This window comes from Phoxinus phoxinus (genome assembly GCF_949152265.1).
Source record: "Phoxinus phoxinus genome assembly, chromosome: 2".
NCBI lineage: Eukaryota > Metazoa > Chordata > Actinopteri > Cypriniformes > Leuciscidae > Phoxinus > Phoxinus phoxinus.
Genome location: NC_136877.1, coordinates 33,618,985 through 33,644,048, shown reverse-complemented (window position 1 = coordinate 33,644,048; position 25,064 = coordinate 33,618,985). Strand labels below are relative to the sequence as shown.

Below are 25,064 nucleotides of genomic sequence, written 5' to 3'. Positions count from 1 at the left end.
TCTTTAACAGTCAAAGCCACCTCATTACTGATTTTCTGGAGTTCAGCTATACTATGCACAGACTGTCAACATACTCTCAACAGGTAAATTATTTATTTCTTAAAATGTCTATAATTTTAACAAAAATTTTTTTAACAATCATTTCCTAACAATCATGTCCTTTTTTCTTTTTAGTTTAACTGAACGTGTGAGCAGTTCTGTTCAGTTAAGGATACTCATCTTCTCTTCTCCACAAAGTTAGTAACAGAGATATGGAATTTATGATCCCTATTATTTGATTTTTTATTATGACTTTATGCCTAAACATACCAGCTACAAAAAACATTAAAGCTATCTCATGCTTTTATATCACTTTTTCCTTTTAACATGGTAGGGTTCATTCATACTGTCCATTTTTGCTAATTTTGGTCTTCATGAACAATTGTTTTTACATAATCAAATGGAAGAGACACAATGTAACTAAGTCAATTGTGTATTTCAGATGCTGTCACATACCATAATCTCATCATCTGCATAGAGAAACTGCCACTCAGAATACACACATAATGAAGGACGTAAAGGGGATTGTGAAGATATTTCAACTTGATCTTCATTACATCTATATCGTGTTCAACATCAATTGTTATTTTTAACGTATTCAGCTAATAACTGTTATTAGAGCACTGTCATTATGTAAATTATACCTAATTTAAACATGCTGTTATTTTTTAAATGTAAAACCCAAATAGAGGCAACACGATATAAGACCAGGCAGTTAGGGGACTAAAAAAACAATATTAATACATATATATATATATAAAACATTATGAAATGCAGATAAATGAAACGATGAGATCTGAAAAGTTTTATTTAGAAAAATCACCTTTATGTGCAAACCTCACCTCAACAGAATTAGGTAATCACATGGTTGTTTTCTTCCTCGCATATTTTGTTTTGGCCAAATGTCTGTTTAATCTTTAATTAATTTGTTAATCTTAATTAATTTGAGACAGTTACCACATATTAAGAAAAAAAAAGGAGCAACAAATAATATAACTTACGATACAGTTAAAAAAAATCAACAATATAATGTATTTGGCTTTGGTATGTGACAACTACATTTTCAGAACTATACATATTCCCCATTATATAGAAAAAACTCTCTTCTTCCACTGTGTTGAGTCGTATCCTCTAATAATTCTGAATATTGTCTCAACAGACACAGGCACTGATGAACCACAATATCTAAATAAGAAAATATATTTTGACCTTGCAATTAAAAAACAACAACTTTAAAGTAATACTGATGAGACACTAAAATGGCTATAAAATATCAGAAACAAAGGCAGATGTTATGGCTTGGTGTGGCTAATGCAAAGAGGTTGCGGATTTGCTTTGATAAAATCCTCAGACAAGTGAAGTCAGTTAATTCAGATGCATACAGTTGTAATGGGAGTTTGCTTAATATTTCAAGTACAAGAGAAAAGCGAATTCGGTTTCAAAAGGGTGCTGTGGGATTTTATGAGTCACTATTACCATTCTTGCAACAGTTCAGTGGATCCTGCTGTGCTAATATGAATGGAGGAATATGTTGAGACTGTCTTAAGCTAATGTGATTAAGATAATTCACAGGTTCTCATCTAAATTCTCAACTGAAGTTAATTTTTATTTTCCAAATGGCTAGACTCATCTGATTTGCAGTATAACTTTGAAATGAAGAATAGTGTACCGTTCAAAAGTTGGAGGTCGGCAAGATAAAAAAAAAGTGTTTATGAAAGAAGTCTCTTATGCTTACCAAGGCAGCATTTATTTGATCAAAATACAGTAAAAACAGTAATATTGTGAAATATTCTATATGAATACATTTTAGAATGTAATTTAATCCTCTGACCTCAAAGCTGAATTTTCAGCATTATTACTCCAGTCTTCAGTGCCACATGATCCTTCAGAAATCAGTATAATATGCTGATATTATCAATGTTGCTGCTTAACAGCATTTGAAATGTATTTTTTTTTTTCAACTTAGTCTTTATGATCACTTTTGATCCATTTAATGAGTCCTTGCTAAATAAAAGTATTAATCTCTTTAAATATATATATAGTACCGACCCCAAACTTTCAAATGGTAGCGTACTTAAAACTTAAAGAAGGGATTGCATTAATCAAAGCAATCAATTCCCATGAACCACTTCATGAAACTGCTGGCATCGAATGTAGCATTACAGTCGGCTACCGCTGGACTATCTAAAAGCTCATCTGGACAAGCTGCCATGCCGTCCACCGTAACAAGGCATCACATTTTTCCTACTTCAATAGGGTATCGCCACAAGTGGCAGGCCATTTGTGAAACTCAACAAAAAGTGTCTTTTAAAACAACAGCAGCATGACTTGCACTGCAGCAGGGAGCAATGCTTGACACCCCCCCATATATCCGAAAACTGTAATGTTTCACTGAACTCGAGATGATTTATGACATGCCCACAATGTTTTGGCAAAACCAGATTGTGGCTTTAAGTACAGACAGAGACACCATTTTTTACTCGATTCGAGTCGAGCGAGCAACAGCCCCCCGCGAGGATCTTCTGTGAAAACATTTACTTTGGAATCTGCACAAAAAGTGAAAAGAAACCCACTGCAGAAGAACAAAGTTAAAGATTTGCATCAATGCAAACCAATACATACGGTTAAAATCCTCATGTGCAGGATGCTAGCATGATCTGCGGTAGACTCGTAGCGGTTGTCTCACCGTGCACCATTAAACTCAAGCATGGGAGGAAGAGCTGCAAGTTCAGCTGCTGCTTTTCTGGGTTCAGTGGAAGAATAAAGTAAGGAAATGTGGACACCATCTCCCATAATTCCATCCTGTGCCACTGTTGTTCACATGAGTATCTGTGCCTGCTGGGCTTTGCGGTCCTCTAGGCTGCGGCACACCCACATGGACACGACCTCAGTGTTGCCGTCATTATATTGCACGATAAAGGGGTGATCCTGAAAAACAGAACGAGGCAGATAAATAACTGATTGTTAGTTTTCAATGTGATTCTTCACTGATACATAACAGCAAAGACAGTGTCTTCGTTCTTGTTCAAATAACTAATATATAAACACATAATTCTGAAACATGACACATCTATGGAGTGTACCATAAAAACGAGAAGGACTGATATATGGCTGTCAATCGTGTGCATGCCAAGGTGATGCCTACTGGTTTTCCTCTCCATGTTCAACAGAGATGAACAGATTGAGCAGCGTAAATGAGCACATCAGCCCTAATTTCTCTGGCACAAAGCCTCTTAAGTACTTGGTATTAAATAGTTCAACTTGCAATAGAATGACAGTGATTCAAATGCAATATCATTAGGAAGCCCTAATGAGGAGACGTACATGGAGGGGGAAACAAAGCTAAATTGAACCGAAGCTGAAAAATCAGACCCTAGGAAACTTGTCGTCAGTAAACAAGCAACGACTGTTTCCTAATCTGATGTTCATTTGATGCAGACTCAACACTTTTGATGATCTTCTCATACCCTTTTCACCATCACATCATCCCGTATCATTCTTTCCTTCTTCCTCTCTCAACGAGGACAACGCTATACCATCAATCGTTCTGTCCTCTTAATGGTGAGCTCTGCCTGTGCCACAGTGAGGTTAATCACTCTCAGTGCTGGAGTGTTGGAGAGGGCAGTCCTACCAGCCACCCATCTCATCAATCACACAGCCTGGGCAGCCCAACGCTCGGTGCCAGCTCTGCCTCTGCTCGGGTGAGGACCTGACAGGAGAGGCCAGGGAGAATGGAGAGAATTCATGTAATAACTCTTCAGCTATGGGCTCGTTTCAACTCGGAAGTTAAGACTCTTAAAACACACCTTTTATGCTTTCACTGACACTAATAGACGGCAGAAATTATGTCCTTTTCACTTTTTTCCCTGAAAGTAACAAACGTTTCCACCGCAGTGTCATCCTTTAATATGGTTTAATAACACTTTAAATAAGATGACCAACCCAGGCTGTATTCAAGTTTTGCATCATTTGATTACAGTTTATCTGGGATAAAACATGATTAAATATGCAACTCACAAGCTATATATACCTTGATTTTTCTTTTCTTTTTTCTCACACATAATTTCTCATATTTCATCTCAAGCTTTTCAGAGACACTGTTGTCTCCAAGTACTAACTTTTCAAAATCATCGATATGGGGCAAAATTGCTGTATTTTGGAAATTATGCTACAACTGTGGGGCAGATATATTTTGTTTAATTTATATAAATCTTTTAAACACAATAAATATGAAAATTTGTGTAGATTATCATTGAATTCAATGTAATAATTATTTTTTTGCAATAGACTTGAACATTTTTGGGACAAGTAGCTATAAAACAATTTTTGTTGCATATAAAAGACACTTGAAAAGCAAATGCATTCAAAACCGCATTTAGCAAAATCGAAAAAGTTTGAATAAAACCAACCCCTCAGACATCAAAGTGCCCAAAGTTAAAGGAACAATCAGTGAACAATCACATTAACAATAAATGTCAAGCATGGACACGTATCGTTGATAGGATGTGCAGGTCTGCTAACTAATGCAAACACGTACATTTGGGTGTGTGCCCGATGACCTGAAATAAATCAGAGCTTAGATGGTCACCCGCTTGTTTGGATGTGCTGAGACGGATCACAAACACACAAAGCGCACCACCTGTGTGTCCCTCTGTTCCGTGTATGTGTGTGTGTTGGAGCATGCCAGAAACAGGACCTCCATTAATTAACCCACCTGCTGCTAGCTTAGCACACTTGCAGAGTGGAGAGGCAGTATAAATACTCTGTTAGTTAGGTCATTATCGTCTCCCTGCTTTACCTCTCCAACACGTGAACAAAAAAATAAATAAATGGCAAAATCTCATTTAAAAGTGTGGCTACATTAATCACAGCCTCATATCAAAGTGTGATAATCACCTGAATTCTCTATTAAAGTAAAACTGCCAAACCCAGGGGAAATCTCACCTCTCTCTTTAATTGTTTTGAGTCTGTTAAAGGCTTTTTAATCTAAGATTAATTTATGCAATTTTAAATAACTCTACATATGATTAATAAGCTTGAAAATTAAAAAGAGTCCAAAGCAATTATAACAAGTGGTTGGTCATCACCTCATTAGAATGTGTTGGTGAACAGCGACAGCTCGGCGTAATGCGTGTCATTGTGTGTGTGTGTGTAAGGCTGATATTGAAGCCGAGAGAAAACACGAGAGAGAGACACAGAGTAAGGAAGGTGAAGAAGTCGGAGTAATAACTGGGTCTTTTCAGATTTGCATACTAACGACCTGTTCCCTCTGGATACAGGACGATGTATATGACAATGTTAAGATTTCATAAATGCTGATCTTTTAATTCAGCCGCCACCATGGGACAGACCATCTATCTGGGTTAAAAAGCTGCAGGGTAGGTCTACTTCACTTATAGTTAAACTCCCCCTGTGGTGAAAATCAAGTTTTCAATGTTGTTTATATGCCTATGTGGTGTTTAATATGGTTTAAGACAAACCATGTGCAAATCCATAAGTCAACATCATTGCTGAGTATTTTCTCTTTAAAACTGCAGTGAACCAAAGACGGTCTCAAAAACGTGGTTTGAAATCGCTGGCGTTTCTGACGTCACAAACTACCCTGTAGCCAATCACGTCAACGTGTGATCGTCAACGAGTGGATCTCTGATCTGGTGTGAGTGAGTGAGTGGAGGCGGGGATACTTTGCATATTCATAGAACTACGTATTCTACTTGAGGCAAGGATGTAGAGTTACATTCAAGCTATTTTGAGGCATGAAGACATTTTTTCCCCAAGAAAAAAACGCTTAAATATGTAATTTTGGTGATCAAAGATGAGTTTTAAGAGATAAAATGATTGACTTTAAGTTGGATACCAACACCTATGAAACACAAGCACCTTAACTACACCCAAAGATTTCTACATCACTAAAACAGGTCTGTGTTTTACAAACGCGAATACACAATATTGCTTAGGGCTGGGAACCCAAGAACCTGTTCTTATTCAGAACTAATACAGATTATTGAACAAATAACTTCTGGTGGGTCTTTTTAGTGTATCAAAAACTTGCTGACTTTAAGACTTAAATATCATAGACAATAGTGTATCTTTAACTATTTTAACTGAGGTCAGTCCAGATATAAACTTTCTATTCATCAGAGAATTCTGAAAAAATGTATCACGATTTCCACAAAAATGTTAAGCAACACTGTTTTCAACATTGATAATAATAAGAAATGTTTCCTGAGCAGCAAATCAGCATATTAGAATGATCTATGAAGGACACGTGAGAATGAATTCAGCTTTGCCATCACAGGAATAAATTACAATACTTTAAAATATGCTCAAATAGAAACAATTTATTTTAAATGGTCATAACATTACACTATTGCTATTTTTACTGTATTTTTGATCATTTAAATTCAGCCTTGGTGAGCATAAGAGACTTCTTTAAAAACATTCAAAAAACTTACCAACTCATATATCCCATATATTTAATCATAAAAAAAAAGAATGTAATCATTAATGGAATGGATTAATTCCATGAATCATTAATGTAACTATTATGTACTATTATTATTAAGAGGAATTGATAATTTCTTTCAATTCTTTAGAATTCTCATCCATGAAAAACCCATATAAGGTGGCTTTTGACAGACTTTAAAAACTGCCTGAGCTAAATAGAAATTGATTGAGTTATTCTGATTTTCTGAGCTCTAACATTTGACCAAGTCTTTGTGGCAAAGAGAGTCCGGCAGCTTTGAAGACCCCCCATTATCAAGGGGGTGGGTGAGAAGGAGACAGACACACAGTATCAGAGAGCTAAAAGGTAGGATTACCCTCCGGGGAGTTCAAGAAGCTCCTCAGCGTGCTAATGTGTAAACAAGTCATCAGAGCGGTGTCAGAAGGCTTTCAAAGCCTGTTCTCATCCCAATCCCCACGGCACAGGCCGCTGGCATTCAGAGAGACTGTGTCTTTTTAAGAGCCGCTCCCATGGGTCTTAAAACACATGAACACAAGCAATCGCTCCTTAGCTCATCAGCCCACGTAATCAGGAAACGTGGGGGTGGATATAGGAGCGATGTGACAGATTCTGCGAGTTTGTAGGACTCGTTCAGCTTTTTGTCCCTGGCTGAGGCTACTGCAGCTGAGCCCCCCGGACAGCCCGCAGGGAAAGGGAAGGGGGGGACAATGGGTGCTAAAAGGCTGACTGACAATGAGAGAGAATGTTGTCAATCACTGCACTGCATCTAACTAAAACTGAGAGATTACACGTTGCAGACATAAAATCGGCGGGGGGGGGGGGGGGGGGGGGGACCTGGATCTAGAGAATTTTGTAAAAAAAAAAAAAAAAAAAGGTGACAAGTGAGTAGAAAAGTTGGATAAAGTTGATCCAACATCATCCTTCAGAATTCATTCTCATATGCTGATTTGCTACTCAGGAAACATTTTCTTTTTATTCTCAATGTTGAAAACAGTTGTGCTGCTTAATACTTATGTGGAAACATGATTCAGTATTTTTTGATGAATAGAAAGTTCAAAAGAACATTTATTTGAAATATATTTGAGATCTTTTGTAAATTCTAAATGTCACTTGATCTGTTTAGCATCCCTGCTGAATAAAAGTGTTTATTTAACTTTTTTTTTAAAGAAATTAATAGTGATATATGTTTTATTAACAGTGCTAGAATACAGATATCTGATATTAGAGGATGAAGAAGATACAAGAACATCCCACAATCTCATCTATACTCAGAATGATGAGTTAAATGCTGTCTGTCTACCACTAGACGATGAGAGAGCAAACACTGAAGCACAGGTATCACACACACACACACACACGACGGAAAACATATGGAGAGCTCTGATTGCCGCAAGACCAGAAATTTTCGTTAGAAATCAGGAATGGTGAGAGAACATTGTGCTTGGTAAGTTTTCATTTTCAAATCAAACATTGGTCTTCAGGCAACAAAGTTTAAATCCTGTCTGGCTAGCACACTTCCCATAATGTTTACGCATTAGATCAGTAGGCGGTCTTTTGTGGCTGCTCGAACACATTTGACCACATGAGCGTTCACACTACGAAAGCAATCCGGGTGAAATGCGTTTTGGAGTACCTCTGGAAGTGGTGGAAAGTGGACAAGCTCAAAAGGTTTTAGACCCCGCTCACACCTGTATTCAGCATCGTCCACTTGTGATCCGATCGACTACAACGCATCTTAATACCAGGTGTAAACGGCCACAGTGTGCAGCATCTCTGCATTAGCAGTCAGATTATTGCGGACTGCGCTGTCTGTGGTGCGAGCTGTGCTGACAGCTTTTAAAGGCTCTGAGTGCTAACTTTCGTGACAGTGTGAGCTGACACAACCTCAGATTACATCAGTCCAGCCAATGGGGGAGTTTAAGTTGTTCCAAGTGCCACAAAGACAGAAGGGAGACAGGGAGACAAGTCAAGGACACAGCATTTTTTAATCGAGTTTTCCGTTCTTAAGCATTAAGAGATTTAGCCTAAGCTGAGAATCAAAATTCCAGTGGATAAATCATTAAGTATTTAATTTAATTTAGTCTTAGAAATGAGACAGCAATGTTTATATGTTTCCTTTTTGGATGAGGACAATGTGCCAAAGAAATAAAAAAATCCAACTTTTCGCTACATGACAATAAAACATTAAAAAACTGATTATAACTTTAAAAAAGTAAATTATTTATACATTGTTTTAAATTTCCCTAAAAAAAAAACCTACCTACACCCTCCATTGTGTTCACTGGGGGGATTCTATTCGATTTTGAGTATGTGAATTATTTCATTACTAATTTAGAGAGCTAAGAAATGCATCAGAAATCCCACTGACCAGTCTTTTTTAACATTCAAATCTTGTTACAGCTTTTAATTAACCTCGGGCTGACAATCTCAACAAACTTCACATTGTTAAAAGTTCCTGTAGATTTAGCTACTCGTGATCCCTTTTATATAACCTGATAGAAGAAGCCTCAAAGAAGTGATTATGTTTCCAAGAACATTAAAATATACACATGTTTTTTTAAAGATGTTAAAATGGAAACATTTAAAAGGGTTTAATATCACAATGCTCAAGCACATTTTTATCCGAGAGCAACTAATAGCCGTGTGCCCTTCACAAACACACAAAGCATCCTCACATTAACGCAGAACAAATGCACGCAGCTGCTTTTTTTGTCCTTCCTTAACTGAATCCACAGGAGAGGCGTCAAAGGTTACCCAACACTTACAAAATTCAAATCAATAGCCTGATGGTCATAGAACTTGCATGGTGTAGATTAGTGGAGTATGGACAATAAGATATATAAAGTTTTTTTTTTTTTTTAAAGAACCAGAAGAAACCAAAAGGTCAAGGTTTTAAACAAACCCCTACACAGAGTACCAACAAAAGCCTTCCTACCATCAAATACACCCATTCACTTACTCTGTCCATCAAATAATTGCCATTTCATGTTATAATCCTCTTGAAAGCTTATTCGGACTTTAGGGGGAAATGTAAAAGCGAGGAAAAGAAACTCACCATAAGGTTGTTTGGAGCTGGTCTTTCTTTGGGTTGCTTCCTCATACTGTGAGAACAAAAGCAGAAGAGGTGATTATAAATGTGTTGCATGTAGCAATTCATCATCCACCGTTAATTCAAAAGGATGAAAGCAAAAGAAGCATGTCAGAACTCCATGAGAATAAATAGAGATGTGTTTGAGGTGGACAAACCTTGACTTACCAGCATAGCTTTAGGGATTAATTTAATTCAATATTATGATGGCAAGTGTTTACGATATTTGTTTTGTATTTTACATAATATTCACAATATGCGTTTTAAATTATTTATCTGTCAATGTATTGAAAACATGAATCGAACACTGAATAGCAAGGCAGTCTTTAAGTGCATAACATAGACTCTTAAAAGGACTGATACATGTATTTTATCATTTACTTTTATTGATAAACATAATGTCTCTAGGCAAGAGAAAATAGTGTTCAATATAATTAAATTTGCACTGCACATCATCTTCAATGCCAACCCCTTAATACAAGTTTACAAAACAGTCCATGTTGAAATGTGCCACTGCAACTGTTAAAGGGATAGTTCACTTTAAAATTAAAATTCTGTCATCATACACTCACCCTCAAGTTGTTTCAAACCTGTATGAATTTCTTTCTTCTGCTGAACACAAAGGAAGATATGTTGAAGAATGTCAGTAACCAAACAGTTAACTGGTCACATTGACTTCCATAGTAGGAAAAAAAATACTATGGAAGTCAATGGGACCAGTTAACTGTTTGGTTACTGACATTTATCTCAAAATATCTTCCTTTGTGTTCAGCAGAAGAAAGAAATTCATACAGGTTTGAAACAACTTGAGGGTGAGTATATGATGACAGAATTTTTATTTTAAAGTGAACTATCCCTTTAAGGCCAGACTGAAGGGATAGGGAGGCTAGAGAAAAATAAACTTTAGTCACTCAGTCTGAAAGCAACATAGCAGACTTTATAGTAGCAGGTGCTACACACAGCCAGAAACAGCAAACTCAGGGTTCCCAATCTTTAATGAACACCAGATTAAAGGACTTTTTCAAGTACCTGCCATTTAATCAAGAACCAACTTTAATCATGCTCCAGTATACACTGTGTACATAAATTACTCTATTATAATACATCAAGCATAATATTTAATGTCTGAACATTCATTTCCTTTAAGTTCAATATAGACATCCCTATGCTTACAATTCGTCAAGATTTTCAGAGGTCATTTTTGTTGTGTAATAGCCTACAACAACAAATCTGAATTTAAAATCAGAACCCACTGACACTTTTGTGCTGCCCCTCTGACCTCACACAGTTGTTCCTGTCAAAAAAAAAGGTTATACAGCTCGTGTCAGTACATGTGCCGTGTTGCTTGGGTAATTTTGATCTGTCGGGAAAGAACATTGGCTTTATTTATCATACATTGCAAACTCTTTAATAGATGACTATAGATTAAAGGTACACCATAATTTTTATGCCACTAGAGGTCGCTTATTCAAAACAAAGGCGTAGCTTGATGATGCCTTTATTTCGCAGAATCATGGGAGTTGTCGTTGTCTTCACCTCTACAGCCGGTGAAGAAAACGACGGGACTCGGGCAGAAATCATATTCATGGATAAAAGATTTATTAACGTTACGGAAGCCGTTGGAGTGGAACGAGGCCGCTGGAGCGATTGCTAATGAGAGACAATCATGACACACAGCTCTTCTTCTGGTCATGTGCGTTCGCTCGGCGGCTACTATATGAGACACTTGTTGCAGTGAGCTAGATCGATTTTAGGCATGGTAAATATGGTACTCGCGGTAAATCAAGAAAACGAGATTTAAACAAAAAGAATAACTGTTGAGCAGTATAACAATAATTCGTTTTCTGTCGATGAATGTATCCAAACAGTTGCTCACCTGTCTGATAAAACACATAATATATTAAAGCGTCTTTGGTGTTTGGTTTCTACAAAAAACGGAAATCGAGAGTAACGCGGGTATGTCACTGATAGGCGACGCACAGACACGGTCTGTGTCCTGGTTAAAACTGCTTAATTTTCTGGATTTAAACATTCTTAGAAATATTTGGGATAATGTAAGTACACAAATCAACAAAATATATAACATTGTTCTAGTGGTTTTTGGATATTTTGATCCAAAAATCTTACATAGTGTGCCTTAAAGGCCATTCTATTTGTTCTGTTATTATACTGTAGGAAATGTTCAGTCATATTGTTTCCCCTTTTACCTGATATAAAATTATCCATTGTCATCACTGTATACCATGGCAAGTCTACCACCACACTATCCATGAACCTGCAAAGAAAACTTTCACCCTCTCCATTCTGCTATTTCACAATCCATTTTACATTATCACCATCGTCTGTATCAGAGTTCTTATCATAAATGAAAACTAGATCTAAAACCATAAAAAGATTATATTAAATATCATAACTGAAATGAATTTGAACTGGTTTTATTTCAGCTAGTTTTCCAAAGCAACATCTTGTTTAAGTACTAAAATAATTAAATAAACTAAAAATAATAAAGAATAATATACAGACACACACAAAAAAAACTATAAAAATCACAAACTTTCAAATTAAAGAAAAATCTGAAAATATAAAAATACAATTAATTCAGATTATTAACAAAAACTATCATAGCATATGAATGATACTAAAATAACACGGATCTGTATAACAGACTAATTTGAGTACACCGGCAACTTGCAGCTGATTTATGTTCAAATGGATCTGTGACACAAGGAAGTGCAAGTCACACCAATCCATAACATCAGACGCTCTTTAACATTCAGTCAGAATGCCATCTATGTCTTGGGTTTTCCAACTGACAGAGCATTCAAGCACCTTCCAGTTCTTGACTCTGTGTCGAAACTACTCTCATTTAACTACTCTCATCTTCGCTGAGTTCGCTCTTTGGGACTTTGTAAATATTCGTATCTCCTTTCTCTATATTATGTCACTGTGACTGTGCAGGCTAAGTTTCTGATCACTGAATAAGCGTTCAAGCTGCACGATTCTTGATATACTGAGAATCACAATTTGTTTGGTTTAAAATAGAGATCACGATTCTCTAATAAGTGTGATTAACATGCAAAACAAATCATGTTTATGCATTTGGGTTTCTGACACCAGAAAACCAAGAATGAGAGAACAAGCCGTTGTGTAGTTTAGTGTCAAAACACAATTTTTAGACTGAGGAGGATGTTTCCATTTTTAACAAAGTTTACAGTATGTTTTCTTAATATAATGAACTCAATACATACAGACGTAAATCCAATTTTGCTGAATAAATTCCTTTTTACAAAGCTCCTAGACCTTAAGCATCCAGTATATCTTCATCTTCTTATCATCTTTATCATTGTACAGTTGAGGTTAATATAACTGCATCACAAAGTGATAAAGGGAGAGGTAAGTAATTATCAATTCTCCTTGGCACAGATCACACCTATGTGCAAGTAAATTAGTCAAGCTGACCCAGATAAGAAATGGGAGGGATTATAGGGACATAGCAGCCTACAGAGGGGCCCATTTGGACCATGATGAATGACACGCACTCAGAGCAGGCTAATAATAGATAAGGATGTTGGAAGAGCTGTGCCAGGCAGGGTGGCACTAGTGAGCCAGGTGACCTGTTTGTGTAAATAAAGTGTGTTGCAGGTAAACATCAGCTGCTAAACAAATCCCAAAACATCTGGCTTCACCCACCATGCCCACAGGCCCAGAGCGCCAGAGAAACCATGAAAGAGGTTGGTGGGGAATTCTGGTTTCTTGGGGCATGACCTGTGGAGGGCAAATTTGAGTGCGGATGTGTTTGAGAAAGCAAGGTCAGCAGACCAGGGACAGATGCTGTATAAATATTTACTGTTGTGTATAGCTAGTCTAACTGCTGTACCGTCTGGTGTGTCGACCAGGAAAGGCTATTGTGTGTTGGATCACTTAATGTTACATTTTTTATACACTAGTTTAGGCTCAGTGCGATTTTTTAAATGTTTTTTTTTAAGAAAATGCTGTATTTCTTTCATTTAAAAAAAGTCAAAAACCTTTAGCCTGACAAGCCAGACCCACATCAAGATGTTGGGTCTGGGAACACACCATTGGCAGGGCTCAATCCGAGGGGCGGGATAAACGGTTGTCTTTCAAATTCCCTCTGCACGCAATAGGATAGCGCTACAACCAACCAGAGCAGCGAAGAAGGTGACGTAGTCCGAACACATCTTGCTTTTTTAAGAATGACTTCAGTGCCGTTCTTTGTTCTTTTCTCAAAGAAAAGGTTAACTAAGTCTTCCAGAGTCGCGGCCAAAGCCGATTCAAAAGACCGCTGTTCGCCAGCAGCAGCAGCCATCTTCTTTGTTTTCAAGTAGCAGGGACACCAACAGGGACACCAGCTATTTTGTAAAATATGAACAAACTTTGATTTTGATGGCTGCAACACGCTCCAAAAAAGTTGGGAAAGAGGCAAAATAAAAGTAAAAAAATAATATAATATCCAAGTTAAACCGTTTTTTAAACACCATTAGCAGGTGAATTGGTAATAGGTGAGGGTATCTTGTTTGGGTGTAAAAGAGCTTCTCAGTCTTCTTAGCAGGCAAAGATAGGTCATGGCTCACCACTTTGTGCATAATGTCATGAAAGAATTGTCAACAATTCAAAAAAGCAAGATTGCAAAGAATTTATGTCTTTCACCATCTACCATACATAATATTGTGAAAAGATTCAGTCTGTGTAGGGCAAGGCAGGAGACCTCGGTTGAATGTGTCTGTCCTTTGAGCTCTCATACGGCATTGCATGAGAAACCGTCATGGCGCTATGTTAAATACAGCCACATGTGCTCAGGAGTCAGGAGTCCTTTAGAAAACCATTCTCACTTAACACAGTTTGACACTGCATCAAGAAATACAACTTGAATCTTTGTTACGCAAGGAGAAAGCTACATCTGTTCAATGCAGAGATGCTGCCAAGATCTCTGGGCCCAAGCTCATCTCAGATGGTCTAAAAGACCGTGGAAATTTGTGCTGTGGTCAGATGAGTCCACGTTTCAGCTTGTTTTTGGAAAAAACGGACACCGAGTTCTCAGTCCCCAAGACAAAAGTACCATCCAGACTTTCATCAGCGACAGGTACAAAAGCAAACATCAGTCACGGTATGGGGGTGCCTCAGTGCAAATGGCATGGGTGACTTGCATGTGTGTTGACATGGAGGCGTACTGTACATTGGGATTGTAGAGAGACATTTAATTGGCATCATGATGACATCTTTCCTGGGAAGCAAAACAATGCCAGGCCCCATTCAGCACGTGCTACAACTGAGTGGTTTCTAGAAACACTTCACTAGTGGATGTGCCTAAGCCTAACTGACTGCTTGCAGTCCAGATCTGTCTCTTATTGAAAACGTATGGCCCATCATGAAAAGGAGAATCAGACAACGATGATCACAGACTGTTGAGCAGATATCTTATGTCAGGCAAGATTGGGTAAAAATTCCACTTGCAAAACTGCAACAACTAGTATCTGCAATTCCCAAATAATTAAATTCTGTCCCAACTCTTTTGGAGTGTGCTGCAGCCATCAAAATTAAACAGTATTTACAAAATACAATAAAGTTGTTCAGTGAAAACATTGGAAAGCTTTTCTTTGTAAGTTTGTCAGTTAAATAAAGGTTCAAGAGATTTAACACAGATTCTTGATTGTATTGTATTTTACAAAATGTCCCAACTTTTCTGGAAATTGGGGTTGTACGGTATATATATTTTAAGTATTTTTTATTGAATAACATGTTTTCATAGTTTTTATTGTCGTTTATCAGTGCAAATTCATCACAACATGATACGGATTTATTTATTAGAGGCACAAGAGAATAAACAGGTGTTTGGTTCGAAACACTCACCATTGAGTAATGAAGTGGACAAATTTCTCACTGAACTGGCCAACTGGAAGCACGGGAGGATCCTAAAAATAAACAAATATACACACATTGTCAAAATCATTATTTACAAAAACATCCACAAAATTATAAATAATATCAAAAACATGTTTATACTTCACAAAAAAATATGGTTTATAGCTTGTAGGTTTTGTGCGGCCTTGACTACGTTGTTGCAGAAAGGTTACAATCCGTAATGAGGTATTATATGTGCGGAAAGTCAAAAGTAGCCTTGTATATTCAATTTTGGAAGCACCTGAACCCCTCTTTTGTTGGACAGTAGAAGATTTCTGATGCACAGACCATGGCACAAACACACAAAAAGCTTGGAGAGAGAGAGCCATTCATGGGCTCTTGAAGCAGCAAGCATACAGTTGATAAGAACATTTAGTTGCGACCTCAACCTTCAAATAGTTAACATAGTAACCAAATTAAATCAGCCACTTGTAAAGGACAGACACACTTAAACTAAATTAAACAAGTGAAAATAAGTAAAATTCCAGATATCTTTCTCATTTGTGTGAATAGGACATGACACATTATTCAGAGTCATTATTCAGAGTATAGGCTCATCTTTATCAGAAAACTGGAGCCCTTTTTTATACAAGACTAGAGAAGAAAGAAAAATAGGGCCTGTTTCAAAGAGAAGATTATTTGTATTCCACCCATAAAAATAATTTGAATGAATATGACCTTTGGGAAATAAATAAATTATTATATTAACATGTTACACAGAATCAAAAGCCTTGATGTTAACGACAGAATTTAGATTCAAGGTGTTTTGGGAAGGACTGATGTATTTGAAGGAAAAGTGTTCTGTTTAAAAGACAAGGGACAAAGAGAAGAAACTGCTTTAACAGCCAGTTGGAGTTAAAGGAAACCTCTCGGGCAGAATACAAGCAAACTGCCATCTACAAAACAAGAATGGATAAATGGAATAAATAATCCGATCTGCTGTTTTGGGTTTGCAGGGCTCCACATTGTGACTAAAATGGTAAAGCATGCAACAACAAAAAAAAAAAATCTAGTTATCATCGGCAACAGTCAATCAAACCTTTGTGTACATTAACAGCCATGTCTGATTCAACTCTTATGAATTGGAACTCACACAAAACTTATAGCGTGAATCAGACTCAGTCATTGATTCATTCAAAGCTGTTACGAAGTTTACAATCAACTGAACTGAACAAGTGTTATTTTTCTGTTAGGTCTGATTTAAAATGGATCGAGAACCATTACTAAAAAAAACATACTAGAATTGTTTTGCAGCGAATACAATCAAGATCACTAGAGTGACAGCATAAAAAGTTGAAAAACAGTATTATATAAGGCCACATCCACACGAAGCCAGAGCTGTCCATATCCAATCTCTTTTTTATTCTCGTTAAAAAAATGTTTTTCCGTAAACACGGCGTCGTCTCAAGAAATATCTGCGTACACACGAAACCACTGAAACCGTCTCAAAACTATGTAGTATACATGCCAGACCAGTATGTGGCGCAGTAATGTTGCCACAGAGATACATTAAAAACAGAGAAGAAGACTTGGAGCATGCACATAAACCTTGTGCGCAGGTTCAGTAGCTTCTTTTTTTTTTTACCAAGAACTTTATTGAACAATATATACAACTATAAATGGCCTGGTAAAAAATATGAAATGTCCTAATCAGACAACAGACAAGCATCATTAGCATAAGAAATAAAAATACAAATAAATGAAGTAAAATAAAGAAATAAAATAAAAATACATTCAAGTAAATAATAAATAAAGAAATAAAAAAGGCTCTGTAGCTTCTGCAGCACGAACACAAGCATGTAGTCCGCAGTTGTTGTTGCTATTACTGTGACGTGACGTAGCAGTGTCTGTGTATTGTTGAAGTGGGGTGATGATGACATCATCGTTTCACAAAATATACGGATTGGCTGGCTTTGGCAGTACACACAAAAGCGCAAGGGTGTCGGTTTCAGATTTATCCACACTGTGACCCAGTTAAAAAAAATTGTGGTTTCAGGCTCCCAAAACGGCGGATCTGTCTGGACGAAACGCCGATTTGATTTAAAAAAAATTACGTATACAGCTAAACGCGTCTCCGTGTGGACAAGGCCTAACTGTTTAGACAACTAAAAAAGTAATTTGGCTCCTAAATGTTTCTTTTTAGGAGCCAACATCACCCTAGTCATTTTCTAGAGAGTGTGAAACAAACACCTATTCAAATGAACATAGCCAGAGCTGAACAAGCACAACTATACATCATTACGCAGCCAAGACTCACAGCACACATACATGTCCCCATGCCTGGACCAAAAACACAGATTCAGAGCAACACGCATAACCAGGCACATGTAAATACAGCGAGATGCACACGGCCTCACACACGTACACAAACAGATGCACATACACTTATGGACGCACAAACACCTTCATTTGGGGGTCTTTGATGTGGCGGCTGCATGATGAGGAGCATGATGATGATGATGATGAAAGCACTGTTACATTATGCAGCTTGCTGCCATTATCCAACACTACAAACAGAGCCAGACCACGGCCCGTCTTCCTCCACAATACCAGCAGTAAATATACATGTAATTGCCCAGCAGCAATTATCAGGCAAAATTAGATCAGTAATTACAGAGGTGAATTTAAGCCTGAGTCTTATTAGAAGCATCAGGGTTGTTTCAATACACGAGCAAAGAGGGACAATTAAAGATGGGCTGCCGTGCAGATCTGAAATAGAGCGTCTCCTATAAAGAAGTGCACTAAAAATCAGCAAGACACTGAGAAGGGCTGGACTTGATCGAGAGAAAGTAAACAAGAGGACAAAAAACAGCTCCGGCGTGCTTCACCTCATTTAGCCATTTATTCACCCTTCCCATGAGTCCTGTGAGACCTTGCGGCTGATTATTTATACCGAGGTCACCATGGAAACCAGCCATACATACTCAAACACAATGCCCTTCCAATAAGCTAGACTGTCATTACCCGCATCCTCTCCAAGTACAAGTGGTCAGATTACTAGATCAACTACCTTTGACCTTCCTGAATTTCTCCCATGTACTTCATGACACTTCTTTGCTATCTAGTGATTTTCCTCATTACTGATGGTAAGCTCATGTTTAATGGGTCTCAGATCGCACATTCACGCCACAGAATATTCTTTCCCGTTTTTCTGATAGACTGGGTCTTGATGCCCTTCTCGGGTGGATATCCTCTTTATTCTGCCCGTTTCTCATATTCTCTCAGGTACAGTTTCTAAATGTTCTCTTTTCTCCTGCTCTTTCAGTCCATCACATTCACTTTGATTCTTTCTCGGTCTGTGCACTAGATTACTCTTTAAAGTAGGTCCTGGGGAGCACCCACAACTCCCATCTCAAGCTCCCTCTCACTGTCTCTCTCCGAAGGTTGTAAATCAGTGGCAGTGAGTAATAAGGCCTTGGTCAGCTGAATGCAGTCGGCAGCAGCGTGGCGGCGCGCTCTCTGGCCTGAGGGAGATGGAGCGAAGGGCACGGCAGAAAATAGTTTGAGTGATGCCTCTGCCGGGTGAGTAATGAACAGTTCGCGCGGGTCAACTCATTACACGAGCGGCCGTTTAATTATTAATTACGTGCAGCAATCTATAGCAGAAAGGACACGTTCGGTATGTTTAATGTGTGTTTATGCTTCCCTCTCCATCTCTCTGTGGCGTTCTGTTATTAGCATGTGTCAGTGAGTAGCTCAAGCAGAGAGGAGAAGGGAGAGGATCCCCCCACCCCACACACACACACAATTAACACAATTACTTATTAATTACTCACATAGCGGTGGAAAGCGCATTTAAATGTCGGAGTTACCGTGGCCTACGGGCTTTAACTAAATGCTGAGGAGGCCGATGCAAATTTGGGGATTGTTTGAGAGTGGTAAAAGATGACCTCTCCTACTACCTCAGATCTGCTCATTTATTGACACAATCAGCTGAGGTTTGCTGAGATACAGCCATTCAGATCAAATGTTTCGGTTATCTTGTCATCTTTATTTTACAAGAAAAAGGAAAATGGTGGCCTTGGGTGAACGTGTAGGGCTGCTTTTGAGTGAAGAACAACAAATGTATAAAAGCTAGACAGATCATAACAGAATGGGAAAGTTTTTTAACTATTTTGAACTTAAAAATGCAATGTTCATGCATTTTTTCCATTTATAATATGCAGATGTGCTGCTCAAGAAACATTACTTATAACTTATTGTTCTTCAAAATTGATAATAAGAGCTGAGCGTGTAAACCTCCCTTCCCTGGCCTCTAGGCTGCGGTCTTTAAAGTCCTTGTTAGCGCACCCCGGTTCAAATCCCGGTAGGAACGGGTAGAGTAGAACTGGTTATATTAGCAATGGTTACCTCCAAAGTAAGATATGCAACCATCATCGCTTTGGATCAAAATGGCCTCACATGCAAGGAAATTGCTGCAAAGAATATTGCACCTGAAAAAACTGGACACTGGATCATCAGGAACTTCAAGGAGAGAGGATCAACAGCAGAAGGCTTCAGGACGTCCCATAGTGTCCAGCAAGCGTAATTGTGTCGCCACCAGTGCAGAGCTTGCTCAGTATTGGCGGCAGGTGGGTGCAAGTGCATCTGCACGCACAGTGAGGCCAAGACTTTTGGACAACGTCAAGAAGGGCAGCAAAGAAGCCACTTCTCTCCAAGAAAACATCAAGGACAGACTGAAATTCTGCAGGTAGTACAAAGATTGGACAGCAGAAGACTGGTGCAAAGTTATTTTCTCTGATGACGCCTCCTTCTGATTGTTTGGGACAAACAGAAAAGGTGAACACTATAATTAATTTAATTAAGTCCTGTGTCGTGCCAACAGTGAAGCATCCTGAGACCATCCAAGGGAGTTGGGCACTCTCATAATTCTGCTAAAAAACACTGTCATGAATAAAAAAACAATCAAAAAGAAATTCTCCCAACGACCCAGGATAAATTTAGCGATAATCCGGGCAATTTGAAGCACGATGAAGCACCACATCACAAGGAAAGAGTAATAATGAAGTGGCTCGGAGATCATTACAATGAAATTTTGGATCCGTGGCCAGGAAAATCCCCTGATCTTAATCCCACAGAGAACCTGGGGTCAATCGTCAAAAGGCGAGTGAACAAGTACAAATTATGATCAACTCCGAGCACTAATAAGGCGAGAATGGATCGCCATTAGTCAGGATTTAACCCAGAAGCTGATATCCAGCATCCCAGGGCGAATTGCAGAGGTTATGAAGAAAAGTAAATAATTGACTCTTTGCATATATGGAATGCTTTTGCCAATATATGCCTTTAACAGTTATAAAATGCTTATCATTGTTTTCCAGTATAACACAGAAACATGTGATAAAATAATCTACAAATACTGAAGCTGCAAACTTTGCAAAACAAAAAAAATGTATAAAAGTAAAAATTTGAAGATCTACTAGCCTGACTGGGTGAAATACTGCATACAACTCCACATACATGCCAGAGTTAGGCATATCAGAAAGGGGGTTATATCAGAGAAGCGAGTTTAACACAGAGCTGTATCTATTTCAAGGAATCTCTGGGTTTAACTGACCCTGGTCCAACTTCTCAAAAAGATGAGGGTGAGAAAATGTGTCAGGGTTTAGCTGGGTGTATTTTAGCGCCTAACGGATGTCAAGGTTAATGCAACAACTCTGTGGTCCATAACCCTCAATTGTCCAGAGCCCTGTCATGCTACATTAAACCAGCAAACTGTGTGTGCGTGTTTTTTTTTACACAAGCGTGAAAGAGATAGAATGAGAAGAGAGAGAAAAAGACAAAGTAAGAAGTGACTTAAAAATATTGAGCTGCAGACACAGTCCGACAAACACTGTCTGTACAAATTAGAACAAATATTAAACAATTTATAATTTAGTCACTTATTCATTAAACTATGATTATTTTACAAGTCAAATCCGGAGTTGCGCCAATTGTTCCGTTCAAGGCCTTGACATCAGCACGGCCGAGCTCTCGACAGCTCCAGCTCTTCAGAGCTCAAACCCTGAGCTGAGCTGATAATACACCTCGCTTCATTAGGAAACAAAATATCAGCTTTCCACCCCATTAGGGACGGTTTCGTACATGGGACACAGACTCACCTCATCAACAATGCACTGCAATAACTGAAGAGGCTGTGATAGAGGGGGGTAGGAGAAAAAGAGATTAGACCCCATACAACGTCCTTACAGTGCAAAGGAAATAAAATCATTAATGCAATAAAACAGGTAGCAATACAGCTTAATCAAATGCACTCTGACTCGGGAAAAGCCATTTGATCTGTAATGTTTTCTTATTTCTAATGGCACCTAATCTGAATACAGGCTGTTAAGACAGAGCGTATTATTATCTGGTATTAACTTCCGAGGGAGGCAACCAAGCGAAGTGAGGAGAAAACTGCGAGGGGTTGCGAGAGGAGCCGCCTACATCTCCGAAAAAACATGGGAAAAAACACTTACCATTAAGGAGCCCTGGTTCTTTTGAATCTGTATGGAGAAAAATAGAGAAAGGGATTTAGGTGAGAATAAGTAAGCGAGAGCGAAAGCAAGCTACACCCAATTAGCATGTTACAATCACAAGCATTGCACCAGAACATGTTTATGATCACAGGCGGAAGATTAAAAAAAATACCTGATGGCAATATATGGGCATGATGTGTTAACATCGCTTTACATAATGAAAACAGTCACTAAAAGTCGGATCCTCAATTAGGATAAGCTTTGCCTAGCCTTTTTTAAATTACTATTAATGTCATTTTCCTGCATTTTATTCAACTCCAGGTTTATATGTTTGACTCGCGTACATTATATAGTGTACACTCTCTCTATAGGGCCTCTGTAGAGATATAATGCACATCTCAAAACGCATGACAGTCTGGGGATAAAATAGAGGGTTATTTCTTCGACAATAATATAACTTGTTAAACAGGCATTGTTTTATATTCATATGAGCATTTTCATGTGATAATCATGTGAAAACAATAAAACACATAAGGTATCTACATAGCATTTCTGTTGGAAAGGGGAGCCCCAGTTTAAAATCTTCAGGATTTTTTCAATTTCTGCTTTGCAACCTCTTTAATGGATACAACAATCATCTGAGAGGGAGATCATCTAAGAAGTAGATAGAGAACGCTTTCCCATATTTTGCTGTGATATTGTTTATCTGCTTGCATGATGCCAACGCTCCGCTTATGCAATCTGGTCAAAACTTTCTGCCTGGACCGCATAATTTAAGTTAGCAGCGAACGGTCTGAGGCCACTCTGATGACATTACGCAAGTCATTGATTCTCTTTCTCAATTAAACACGGCCCAGCTCTCTTTAAATACCTGGAGACACTGGACCTTTAAATGTAGGAACTAAATAACACACAGCATTACCTAAAACTGCGAAGCAAGGCAATCACAGGACAATTAAAGGCATAAATATTTGTCGAATGCACTATTTTCCAATTAAACCACTGGAGTAAGATGTAATACTTAAACGTGATCTCCACTAAACAATCAAGACGACTTTAAACGCATCAACTCAGCTACTTTTTAAAAATGTTAAAGTGCTACAATTCCTAAATGGAAACTAAATGCAAAGCAGTGCGCTTCTTTATTTATTTAAAAAGAAGCTTTTCCAAAGTAGTAAATAAAACAATTATTTCAGTAGGTTTTACAAGAAAATAACATTTCTGTCTTTCTACTTTGAAATGTCATGTTTCATTTTCTTAGTTTAGTTTCTTTGTAATTTTTTTGTGAAATGTACAAGTGATTTCTTAATGAAAACTGTTTCAAAGTATTTAAAAAAATATGTGAATAGATCAAAATTAGCTAAATAACAAACAAAAAACGATTATTCTCCCAACAATAATAGATTGCAGTTATTTAGTAATGACACCGGGACGTTTCTCTGTTTGTATCGCACCATTTGTCTGTGTTTGCAATGTTCCAGACCAAAATATGTGAGATGTGCGGAGTGGAAACAGAGTTGTGTTATTTTGCCTGAGCAGCCAATGTTTTCTTTCACTCCAGGAATGCTCACAATGAGTTTTCACGGGTGGCCATGTGGCGGGAAATAAAAAACCTGAAGTGGAGCTAGAGCAGAGTGATTACACAACACTTGGGCCTAATTCTTTATGAACAGCAAGTTATTTCATATTAACAGTTTATAGAACTGTTGTATAAAAGCAATATCACACTCAAAATTGCGCTGTTATAATAAATATGGCCACGGCTGTGATTACCTTCAGCCTCAACAGCTTGTTGTACAACAACACTCTTGCTAGGGTGATATTGCTTAAATATAGCATTAAAGCTCTGGGAGAGCAAAATCATACAGTATATTCAGATGAATATGGGGCTTAAAATGAGCTGAAACCAAAACAGCCGGAAAACAGAAAAGGCAACAACAAATCAATCAGGAGGAGAAGCGCTGGAGGCTGTATACACACGCCAGCCAGTCTGCAGTCTTCAAAGATTTTCCGAGCGAGCCATCGGGAGACGCCATTAACTCCTGACAAAGAATGCAAATTAATCCCAACATGGGGTGAGACGAAATTAAAGAGCCTTTTATAATCAATGACAAGATAACACATAGAAAACACACACACACACACACACACACACACCCTTGCAATCATGCATGCACTCACACACAAAACATCGGCAGATTTGTGGCTCTGAGTGCGGGTGGAGCGGGGGCAGGGCATCAGAAGTTTATGCAGAAATACAGCGGGCATCTCTCGAGATCTCGCCGCACAATGGACAATGACTCTGCGAGCGTGTGTGTGTGTGTGTGTGTGTGTGTGTGAGAGAGAGAGAGAGAGAACAGACAGATGCCTGGGCTGATGTGAGTGACAGGCCAGGCCTGAGGTAGCGTGTGTGCTGGCTGGGTGGTGTGTGCAAGCGTGTGTGTGTGTGATGCCTGCAGGTGAAGAGTCTGCAGCACCATATGGAGCTGTGAAAATTAACATCAAGAGCAAAAACGCTCTAGCAGTGGGAGGTTTCGCTCTCCCTCTCTCTCTTTCTTACTGACTAACCCCCTCCCTCTTTCTCCTTCATGCTTCTCTCTCTCTTCTCTCTCCATTTTCATTCCATATGAATTCTGAAATGCAGGAACAGAGAAAAGGGAGAGTAAGAAAGATTAAAGGAGGAAGTAATAAATTAATGGGGTGTGTATACATGAAATGCTTCAGTATAATGCCTCTGGCACTACGGGCCTAGAACAAAAAAAAGTTTTGCCATTCATTGGTTTCAATCGCTATCACTTTAACTGATAATGATATATGATGATGCATTCGGAGAAGAACCGCAGACCTGAATGGATTTCACACATTTCCCAAGTCGCGGTCTATGAGTATTTTTGTTTTTGTTTTGATGGGTTAGGTAGAGGCCAACTGCTAAAAGAGAAATTTCAGAAGAGAAATACTGTACAATATTTAACATTAAAAAATCCAATCATGGTTCCAGATACTATGCGTGTATGAAGGAGTGTTTGTGTGTACATGTGAATACATTAGTTTATGTAATAATAATCAGTGGATTAACATGATAATGGCCCTGTTA

At 38.2% G+C, this 25,064-nt stretch overlaps 1 protein-coding gene across 2 annotated transcripts in view; it reads right to left on the bottom strand.

Annotated features, from left to right (window-relative positions):
- Nucleotides 1-832: 832 nt before the first annotated feature.
- map2k5 (mitogen-activated protein kinase kinase 5) overlaps nucleotides 833-25,064 on the bottom strand; it is a 59,066-nt gene continuing 34,834 nt past the window's right edge. For both annotated transcript variants that reach the window (XM_079584732.1, XM_079584733.1), the window contains 5 exons: nucleotides 21,971-21,997; nucleotides 21,614-21,646; nucleotides 15,462-15,523; nucleotides 9,561-9,606; nucleotides 833-2,967 (listed from right to left, as the gene is read on the bottom strand). In XM_079584732.1, the coding sequence (XP_079440858.1) occupies nucleotides 2,857-2,967; nucleotides 9,561-9,606; nucleotides 15,462-15,523; nucleotides 21,614-21,646; nucleotides 21,971-21,997 (279 nt within the window). In that variant the 3' untranslated portion in view covers nucleotides 833-2,856. The remainder of the gene's footprint in view (nucleotides 2,968-9,560; nucleotides 9,607-15,461; nucleotides 15,524-21,613; nucleotides 21,647-21,970; nucleotides 21,998-25,064) is intronic.